At 34.1% G+C, this 10,424-nt stretch overlaps 1 protein-coding gene across 7 annotated transcripts in view; it reads right to left on the reverse strand.

The window, feature by feature from the left end:
- Positions 1-10,169, reverse strand: part of dac (dachshund family transcription factor) — a 377,714-nt gene extending 367,545 nt beyond the window's left edge. For 6 of the 7 annotated variants that reach the window (XM_088224357.1, XM_088224355.1, XM_088224352.1 and 3 more), the window contains exon 1: positions 9,473-10,145. In XM_088224357.1, the coding sequence (XP_088080483.1) occupies positions 9,473-10,041 (569 nt within the window). In that variant the 5' untranslated portion in view covers positions 10,042-10,145. Of the gene's footprint in view, positions 1-9,472 lie in introns of all 7 variants that reach the window. The other variant, XM_088224353.1, reaches the window with a different exon arrangement.
- Positions 10,170-10,424: the final 255 nt, after the last annotated feature.

Raw genomic sequence — 10,424 nt, forward strand, 5'->3', positions numbered from 1 at the left:
GAATTTATTTACGATTGTCGCAGGAATGGGATAGGAATGAATGGAACTTGTTGCGCCCCTCTCCGGATTCTACTAGATCAGGGTTCCGGAAACGAGATTTGAATTCGGAATTATTTATTTGAATTTAGAATTGAATTGTGAATTAGGCATTTTGAGTTGAAATTTGAATCAGAGCGGATTTAAAATTACTCGAGTTCACAAAAAATGTTGTTGGTATGGGAAAATTTACCACTTTTTATATTTATTCACATAAAGGTACATATTACAAAAAATATATAATGTATCCCTAACTCTATGAGGCCAAGAGCCCTATGTTGAGTTGGAATACAACATAATATAAAGTTGAAGCATGCATATTATTGAATATTACAAATAAAAAAAACTTACATTAAAATAAATTTCAATAAACATCAGGACAACACGCTTAAAAGTACTATTTAAAAATCTATGCAATGCCTCGCAGCAATGGTCTTCTTCCTTTAGACAAAATCCAAACTTGTACACTTAAATAGCTTTTGTTAAATAGAGAACTTAATATGTTCAATCGAGTTAAGTAAATACATAAATGCTGCAAAATAATATTTGTACAATATTTTGAGAATGTTCAAATCTTTGGTTAAAAAATCCCGATTGACCCTTGATCGGATTGATTGATTTTATTTTCTATAGTGGCATTAAAATGTAATATTCAACCAAGCATACGGGTATATAGAGAATCGAAAAATGGCATACGTGAATATGAATGTTAACTGTCTATAGGTAGAATCGTGAATATCACAGTGATCAAAGTGATCATTCTCCATCTCTCTTTCGACGTGTATCAATATGATATTTAATGCCAAATTATGGCTATTGGCCCATGGTAGTATCGCAGACTACAAATCAGAGGTTCAAGGTTCACACCTAACTCTACCACAATTTGATTTCTATGTTTGAGTACCAATTCAAGTTATTTATAACTAGGTAAAAATGACTTAAAATTTAAATATATTGGTAAATAGTATAGTAAAGATTTTTTTTTTATTAAAAATAAATTTCGGTTTTAATACTGGCGTACTTTTTATAATGTGTCAAATTATTTAAAAAATATACACTCGTGTCAATACTCTTCTGAAAAAAATGTCATTCAAATGTGCCATTTCGTTCATATTAGCTTCACCACTGTTGAAAAATATCTGAAATAAATATATTTTCAAAATATTCAAACTTTGTGGGTAGGCATTATATTATATTACATTCGTACACAAATACCCATTTATAGGTACACATACTATATACGTGCTAGAGGTGTTAAATAAAGAGAAACAGTTATTTCAACAATATTTGAGCTTGTTTAAATGTTTGTAGACAAAAGACTGGATTTCACCCCTTTGGGAGTCATTAAAATTAACAAATTACGACAGGAAAGGTGAATACCTTAAGTGGCCACTTAAACCAGCCAATGAAAGGCCATAAGCCCTGTAAATGCCTAGACTTGCATATTCCCTTCTTTAAGGTATTCTTCATCCCTGTTGTAATTTGTTAGTTATTTTAACAGTTTTACAAAATAAATAAACTGTAACTGTATCGATTTTTACCTACACTACTCTAAACTGTTATTTTAAAAACAGGTTCACATATCCTGAATAGTTTTTTGTAACAAATAACGATTACATTTATTCTTACAAAACTGTTTCAGCAGTTGCTTGGACCAGTTTTTTTGCCCTAGCTGCTTTCAATCGTTAATTAAAAAACCATTTAGCGAAACAGTTTAATTTTTGTAACGGTAACTTTAACTGCTACTCCTTTTAAATAACCGAAATTCCCATCTACAACAGTAATTCGCGGGAACTCAACTGTTTTCTCTGTACATATAAATAAATAAATTAGGTATTAAAATTAACCTACCTATTTTTTAACTCTTGTTCATATTTTTGAACCTAACAAATAACTCATATCCCCTATAATTTAAAGTATAAATATACGTATCAATCGGATTAGTGGTAGCGGTAATGAGTGTCAACCCTCGCGACCCTCCGTCGTGTCCGTCCCCTTGAGGTCACCTGTGGGAACACAGATAAATCTTCTACCTTTAGCAAACCCGAACCCCACCCTCGCAGATAAATCTAACTACTAACTCTATTGCCTGTAAATCTTTCACCCTTAAGCTTAAAGGTGTTAGATAAGATTTGTTGGCTCTGTGACTATCGTTGGCTACCATCCATGAGATCTAGAGTTCGATTCTCAACAATGTTGATATGAAATATTCATCATTGTGTTTCACACAGCAATATCAAATAGGAATAACAGGAACTTGACGCGTAAGACTAGTTTATTTTTTAAAGAAATATAAAAATTTGTTAGTGTCGTGAAAATATAATGAGAAAATAAAAGTACGTTATTCCTAATGTACTAATAAGATTCCAGGCAAAATCAACATAAAAAATCAATAAAAAAATTCACATTCTTTTTGCCCTTTTTCTGTAAATGTTGGGAAAGAGAATTGTATGTCAAACGGGTTCATTTTGGCACACATTCTTAGATTTTTCACGTTTATACATCTACATACATGACGGTACATCAACTTGAAAAAAAAAACTTTTTTTTTTTTTTAGAAATAGTTTTCTTTTCCAATTACCTGCCTCTCAACGTAGCCCTGTATCGAGGCAAGAATTGCTCTTTTTTTCAGTTGAGTCAATAAATTTTAAACACACTATATTTTAAATGAAGTTTTCCACTAATTGCTCCGATAAAATCCATAATTTTATTTCTATATTTTTATTTGTTGATTCCCTGAGCTTCTGCAGCAAGCTGTTGAAGACTCTTGGTCCTATGAACAGGTGACTTCGCTGTCTGTGCACCGCACCGTCGAGAACCCGGGTACTTCGAATAGTTCTTTACAAGCTTTCTAGCGCTGTTATATTCAAAATGATCAAAAATGTTCGTATTTAACTCAAAAGTGCGTCAGTATTAACATACTACTCCGTTTAATGGAACAAAAACATTAAATACGCTGCGATAGGTGTACCGATACAATGCTCTATGCATCACAGAGTTATTTAAATAGTAGAACTCATTTATATATATATATTCCGTAATTTGAGTAAGTGTATTTTTAGGTAGGTTATAAAAAAGATTTTTTTATGAGTAGGTACCTAAGTGCATATTTATCATATCGTGAACTTTTTTAATATTTAGCATACACACACTGTCGCTCATATTTGAATATACACACACAGATTTACTTTATTTCCCTGTTCATGTCTACAACAATAAGTGCCTAGTACCTAAGTACCGACTAGTATATAATAATACGTAGGAACTTGTGTATTTTTTTTGGTAATTTTTTCTAAAATATTTTAGTAAATACTAAATACTGCAAATAATATTTATAGTAATATAAAGGATTATTTTAAAATTATACGTAGGTATTTTGGATAATATTTCATGAAAAATCAAACAAAAAAAACCCAAAAAAAAATTTCCTGTTGTTTTTGGTAAATTACCACGGTATCAACTTTTTTTTTTAATAAACAAAAAGCTTGTTTAAAATATGTAAATATAAGTAATTTGAATTTTAAATAACATCCATAATAAATTATAGGTAAACAAATTCGTATCATGAATCCCTATTGGCGTTTTAACAAATAAACACCCACCAATGATTTTAAATTCGGCAAGAAGGTAAATGTTGAATTAAAAAAATAGTAGACTCCGGAATTAAAAAAAAAATTATTATATTCTTTCGATATTTTAAAACATCAATCGTTTAGAACTTTTATTTTTCGGAAGCTTTTACTCGGCGTAAATATATTTGAAACACTAAAGCTCTTGAAAGCCTTCCGTCGGGAAATGTCAGAGCTTTGCCTTTTGCCTGCTTTGCTTATTGATTCCAAGAATGAAACAAGCCTGTAGGTATGATTCCTATGAAACAGTTTCATTGAAATATTATCTCTTAGTGGAATTTAAACTTCAATCAGTACAACGGTCGATTTTTTTTCATTCATTCTTGTGTCAAGCAAAAATTAATCAAAGTAATTTAAAGAGCGTTAGTTTATTTAAATTCAATAAAAAAACGCGGCGTTTATTAACTATCGTTTTCTTTAAACAATAACAAAAAAAATGCATTCAATGTGTTATGGGAAAAAATGCTCTTCCGTTTTCAAAACTGTAAAATTTTCGGTATTCATTGTGTTTGTTGTTTTATTTTGATTGAATTAGTAAAAATGTTTTGATGGAAAAAAACATGAGTAAAATTCAGATTCAAAGTTAGACTAAGTAACTCAGTACTTAAAAACAAAAATGTTTTTTTGTCTATTGGTACATCGCGATTGGTGGGCAATTTTGATCATGTGATAATTGAAAATCCAAAAATGCATCAGAATTATTGTGATAAGTCCAAAAAAAAAACTAATGAAGTCGTCACATAGCAGGAAAATACCTCAAACATAAAAATAATGTTTGATAGAGGTATTAATAATGTACATAATACGAGTAATATTACAATGGCTTAGTAATTTTATAAAAACTGTTAATCTCCCATATTTAGATTGATTTGAAAATATACATTATTTATAATTTTTAAATTGCTGAATTTAAATATAGGTACCTATCTTATTATGAAGTTTACGCAACTTGATGTAACTTAACGTAAACATTATTTCTCATACTTATGAATCAATTTACAATTTCTTTCGTCAAAACAAAAGAGAAACCTTTGGTATAAAATGCGTTAATACGCATGCGTAGGTAACTAGTATTTTTAATTGATTTATCCGGTTAATTTATTATTTATAACGATATAAGAACATTTCAGAAAGTGCATCCAATTTATCCTCAATACACTAAAAAATATTATACAAAACAAATAAATCAAATGTAAAATTCATCTTAAATTACCTTACATTTTAATCAATTGTTTTCTTAAGAGAAATTCCACTGTCATGAAATATATTGATATCCGAAGAGGCACGATTAAATAACAAAATTGCTTCACATTCTATTTACCATTGTTTTTCTGCCTAGCGCAGAATTTTTGGCGGCCGAATGTTAAGCAAAAGATGTTTGCATTTCGCGCGTCACAGGTTACGACTTGTCTCATTGCGGTGCGTGCGGGGGTGACGGGGCGGGCGTATTAGTTTCATCTGCGAGTAGGTAATGTCACGACGCGCGTGTTTATTAATTATATCATCACATTGTGTTACTAATAGTATTTATCAATAATTATTATTTATAACTATTTGTTCATTGTACGTCATGACACCATTTAATAAAAAAAATCGCTTCTTTGGGGATATTCTGAGATTTGTAGTGAAGATAATAAACTGGCTGTGTGTTTTCTGTGTAATGACAAGATCTCGCGAGGTATTATTTATTAAGAAAAATGTTTGTTACGAACAAATGCTAAATTTTTATTTTTATTTTATCATAACTTACCTATCACTGATGGATTTTTAGTGTAAAACTACGTAATTATTTTATTTTATTTTTTTATTTAACAAATTTACGGACAATATCCAATTAAAATTAATCATATAACGAAAAACAATAATAATACCGTAGCAAATAATAGAAGGAATGCAACGAAGAAAAGCAAAGACAAGTTAATACATTAGACTGGCATTATGGAATCCAGGTTAATTTTACAAATACACAGTAAATTTATTGGGAATATTTCTTTAGTCTATTTGTAAAAAAACTCAATTTACAATTACAATAATTTAGATCTTGATTTTCATTTACAAATCTAATCATTCTGGGTAGAGGCGCATGGAAACCATAATTAGTCTTATGATGGCCGAGGTACAGAATTTCATTATTTGTGATAAAAACCGATACATTTTTGAGCAATATGTGCGTTATTCATTCATGATTTGATTTGACCGAATATTGGCCGAATATTTGTGGCATTTTTAATTAAACCGACATAATTTGTCGCAAAACAATAAAGTCCAACTTCTCGGTTATTAAGTCCAAAGTGAAATACGCGACTACAGATTCAGTATTTTTCCGGCGGTAAGACGATCCGCGATATTACGGGTACAGGTAACTTAATACATCCCTCCTGATTTATCTCCGTTGGGCAATTAGTGAAGCGAGAAATATCCCCCTTAGACCCTCGACTGAGTCCAAGCTCCATACCCTAATCTATCACCACAATCAATTTTGATTTCTCGCTATATTCTCAGAAACGAATCCGATGTGATTTGATTCGGATTGTATCGATTTCGGGATTAGCCTTGAGTCGTTCCTTCGAGTCTTTCTTACATAATTGTATTTAAATTTTATTTAGGCAAACAGATGCCGAGCTTCATGGTAAATTATCACCAACTAAACCACTCGTATAAAAAAACATTGGTATTTATAACTGTTTTTATACAAATGTAGTTTACTGCTCCGAAGAATTTATTCTAGTATCAAAAACCTACGTACTACGGTACCTTTATGATAATAATAATTCCCTTTCCGCGCATAAGCATACATAGGGCACTGCACGGTACACCAATCTGAGTGTTTCTCAATCATTTTTATTAGATGAAGGCAAGATAATCAGTCTTACGTTTCAGGTGAAAGATTAGGGTCTATGAAATATTTTAGTATTAAAACACATTTTTAAATAATTATTTCTTGTCAACCATGTCGAAAATCGAACTCAAGACCTCATACATGATAGGCAAATGCGTTGACTATTAAACCTCGAGGCGGATAAACATATAACTAGGCACTTTTCAAAAAATAATAAGCTTGGAAACATTTTTTTGATATTTTAAAATCACATATTATACATTTAATTTACGTGGAAATAAACTTGTAATGTAATTTTGAACTCTAGGATTAGGAATTTAATATTTTTAATTAATTTGAAAACACGTGTTTTTGATAAATTTATATAAATTTAAATGTTATTAAAAGTTTTTATTAGTTCTTAAGATGTTATGAACTCACTTAATAAAGCGTGAATTACATTATTTACCTAGAAACAGGTAAGTAATATCGATTTTACCCTTATTCTGGCCTAACATTAAAAAAAATGTCTAAATGCGGAATGTTTTGATTTGACAAAACCTAATCATCTAGTTTTTTGTTGAAATAACAGTTAAAATTATATTTTTATCCAGCTATTCAAAAGCTGGCACAATAGTTGATATCATTACAATGTACAAATGTTTAAAATAACTGATCTCAAACAATGAATCGCGTTACTTTTAACTCCTACAATCTAAGTTTATAGAAAATATCTTCCTGCATTTATGGGAAAGAAACGTAAAATTAATTGTTCATAATTATTGTAACTGTTGATACAGCTTTGTATTCATACGAGTCGAATAAACTAAGATTCCTATCTACCCAGTCGGGTAATAAAAACCAACGCGAATTGTATATTTCTATGTTTATTAAAAACTATGACCTTTATATAATTATTTGTGTGTCTGCAGACTCGATAATTAATTATAAAGACTAATTACGTATCTGTCATTAATATGATGATTCCACAAATACCAATAACCAATACATACAGATAACTAAACGTTTTTTTTTAGTATTGCATTTCATTACAATATTAGAAAACATTTTATTACTTTATTAATAACGAGTTTTTTTCTTTAAAATGGTACTTGCGCCATTTTTCCCGAAGACAGAAATAGTAAAAACTGATTAAGATGTTTTAGGCAAAAAAACATTTAAAAGCAAGCGTATTTCAAAAATGTTTTTAAAATAGTTAATGTTTTTAAAAACTTAAGTTTTTATTTACGTTATGGGAATTCCTTAAGTCAATTAAAAAATCATTTATTATTTAAGTCATTTTTACAAGTAACTATAATGTAATTTATTCTACGCTCCCTTTAATGTTATTTTTTGGTTTATTCATTTTCCTGAATTTTTTATTATTTTACTATGACTTTTTTTTATTTCAAAGTGATGTTTTCTTGAAAATATGTATCTTTAGTTGTTAAAATGTATCATTACTTTTGATTATTTATAATTTGTAACACATTGAATGGTGTGAATAAAAAGTAACGGGTCTAATATTTTTGTATATCTTCTGTGAATGTCCAGTTATCTGTTATTGTTCCCTAATAAAATAAAATAAAAAATATTTTTCAATTCGTCAAATTGACGAAAATAAAAATAATATCAAATAAAATTCATAAAAACTTGCAGATAAAAATATATATCTAGCTTTTTTCGTTATCGATTTCGCGCAACAAATTGGAGCATTTAATCGTACAATAAATCAATAGAATTAGTAAAATTTCTTGAGTTAATTTGATCAATTTTACTACTTTGTGTAGCTTCCAACAAAAATTGTTTCGCAAACCGTGAGATCAGATTTGTGGAAGGCAAAAACTAAGTTCAGTTTTTTAACAATCTACCAAAGTTAAAAATACCTTTCGAGATTTGTATTTGTATCATTCTCAGGGCGTGGATCTACCTGGACCTTAATACTCCAGTCTCTAGTGTATTCCCGTAAATGTTCCGTGAAATAAATCATTCCGAACAAAAGGAAAAAACCCGCTCAACAGTATTTGTGTTTCTTTTAATCATAAAAAGGTTAATTAAGAAGCCGTTGCTTTGTTTTTAGATTTTACAATCAGTCGGATGAATGAAAACAGGTAAGAAGGTTTACTAATATTAAAACTCTAGCGGTGTTCGCGTTAAATAATATTATTTTTTTTTACTCGTAAAATATTTTTTGCGTTTATATCTTCTCATGTAGTTTCAAATCTCGGCAATATTTTTTTCATTTATTATATTTATGATTTTATCTTCGATATTATGGTACGTATCAAATAAGCTAGTAAACGAGTAGGTACGTAGTATTTTCTGTAATGAATCCTTTATTATTTCACTGTTTCGCAAGCGCCTACTTGTGTATAGCAATGTTTACACGACAATGAATCATTTAGGTACCGATGATTATATTAGCTCAAGATCTGTTATGATTAATTTAATGAATTCATTTCTAGTAGGTAGATATACGATCAGATATAACAATGGGACGGTGGGTGGGGGGGCGGGGCGCATAATCGCGGGAAAAATATTAGGCCTACACGATTCCATTTTTTTATTCGCACGAAAACACAAAAATAATGTATTTTATTTTTTCTCCGACTCCAGTCTTAATTAAGTACAGTAGGCGCTACGCCGAGCGGTAAAAATGAGTATTTAAAAATGCATACCGAGGGAGACCCGAAACCGGGCAATTAAATCCTCAGACCGCTTCCATTAATAAGTCAGTCTAGGCTCCTTCAACCCTTCCCGGGAACCGTTTTACGTCTGCATTTTTAATCCGCCCTCGGAGAGAGCGCGAGAATTAACACCACTTCTGTACACTGGAAACACCGGGAGGAACACAAAACAGAAACACGCGAACCGAGGAGCCGGGAGCCGGGAGACAGGAGACGGGAGAGAGGAGAGACCGAACAGAACGGAACGTAACAGAACATAACAGAAACGGGAGCGGGAGCGAGGACAAGCACTGTACACGTACCTGGCCGTGGTGCAGTCGCGGTAGAGGACGTCGAAGTCCTTGCAGGAGAGCAGCTTGCAGCGGTTGACGCCGGGCTGGATGGCGCCGAGCCCGCGCAGGATGCGGACCTGCTCCACGTTGCACACCAGCGGCACGATGTCCAGCCGCTTGAGCTTGGTGTACACCGTGTGCAGCCCGCCCACCAGGTGCTTGAGGAAGAGCTCGAAGGCCTGCGGCAGGCACAGCATCGTCTCGCCCTGGATGATGAAGGCCGCCACCTTCTGGCCGCGGTAGTCCACCAGCTTGCACTCGTTGGCGGCCGGGTCGGAGGACGAGATGGGCGGCGGGCTGTTGTAGGAGCGCGGCGGGCCGTGGTGGTGCGCCGCCGCCATGAGCTCCAGCGGCGAGGCGTGGTGCATCATCTGCAGCGAGCCCAGCAGGCCGAGGCCGGGCGGCGGCAGCGGCGGCAGGCGCGGCGCCAGCAGCGCCGGGGGGCTGAGCGCCAGCAGCGGCGCCAGCGGCGAGCGGCGCGGGGAGCGCGACACGCTGCGCTCGCTGCCCGTGGACGCGGAGTCCGCGGCGGACTCCATCTCGCTATGTGTCGTGCGGAGTGCGGAGCGGTACGGAGGTGCTGACAGTTGGCGACGCGACACGCGACTGAGAGCTGCGGAGCTCGGTGACTGCGCCGCGAGCGACTGCGGCGGGAGCCACTCGCGATGGTAATAAATAAAAAGAGAACGAAGAAGCTCCGCCGTAGGTAGAGACCCCGCGGGCGTCACGCTCGGGCCGGCGCGATTGGTCCCCGCTCGGCGGGCGCGCTCGCCATTGGCCGGGCGCGCGGGGGCCACGCCCCTCCCCTGGCGCGGGGCCCGCCCCCCGTCCCGATAAAGAATGTCACCCGGCAATCGATATGCGCCACTTGCACCTCCCATCTCTCCGCACAGCACTAATCACCGCCGCTTTTCTTTAATTG

Source organism: Micrasema longulum, unplaced genomic scaffold (assembly GCF_059751315.1).
Source record: "Micrasema longulum isolate JH-2025_06_02 unplaced genomic scaffold, ASM5975131v1 h1tg000280l, whole genome shotgun sequence".
NCBI classification, from domain to species: domain Eukaryota; kingdom Metazoa; phylum Arthropoda; class Insecta; order Trichoptera; family Brachycentridae; genus Micrasema; species Micrasema longulum.